Source organism: Tupaia chinensis, unplaced genomic scaffold (assembly GCF_000334495.1).
Source record: "Tupaia chinensis unplaced genomic scaffold, TupChi_1.0 Scaffold000001_1, whole genome shotgun sequence".
In the NCBI taxonomy this organism is placed as follows: Eukaryota; Metazoa; Chordata; class Mammalia; order Scandentia; family Tupaiidae; genus Tupaia; species Tupaia belangeri.
In genome coordinates, this window is record NW_006159427.1 from 348,046 (window position 1) to 348,351 (window position 306).

Sequence of the window (306 nt, forward strand, 5' to 3'; positions counted from 1 at the left end):
GGCGAGCAACCCGAGGGCCGGGACCCCGCGGACCCGGCGCTCGAGCTCCCCGCCCCGCAGCAGCTGCAGCCGGAGGAGGAGGGGAGCGAGGAGGAAGAGGAGGAGGAAGGGGACCGCGCGCCGCAGCCGAGCCCTTACCGAGTGGTTCACCCCCCACATCAGCACGCTGAGCAGCGGGTCGCTGGCCCGGAACAGCTTCACTTTCTGCGCTACGAAGTGCTTCTTCTTGGTCTTGGTCTTGCTCGCCAGGACGGACGCCAGGTTGCCGGGGGTCGCCATGGCCGCCGCCTCGGTCCCCTCCACCGA

At 70.9% G+C, this 306-nt stretch overlaps 1 protein-coding gene across 1 annotated transcript in view; it reads right to left on the minus strand.

Annotated features, from left to right (window-relative positions):
* The window catches only part of PIP4K2A (phosphatidylinositol-5-phosphate 4-kinase type 2 alpha), a 228,954-nt gene extending 228,654 nt beyond the window's left edge, over positions 1-300 (minus strand). Inside the window, exon 1 of the mRNA XM_006139709.1 lies at positions 139-300. Coding sequence (XP_006139771.1) covers positions 139-279 — 141 coding nt within the window. The 5' untranslated portion in view covers positions 280-300. The remainder of the gene's footprint in view (positions 1-138) is intronic.
* Between the last annotated feature and the right edge of the window lie 6 nt (positions 301-306).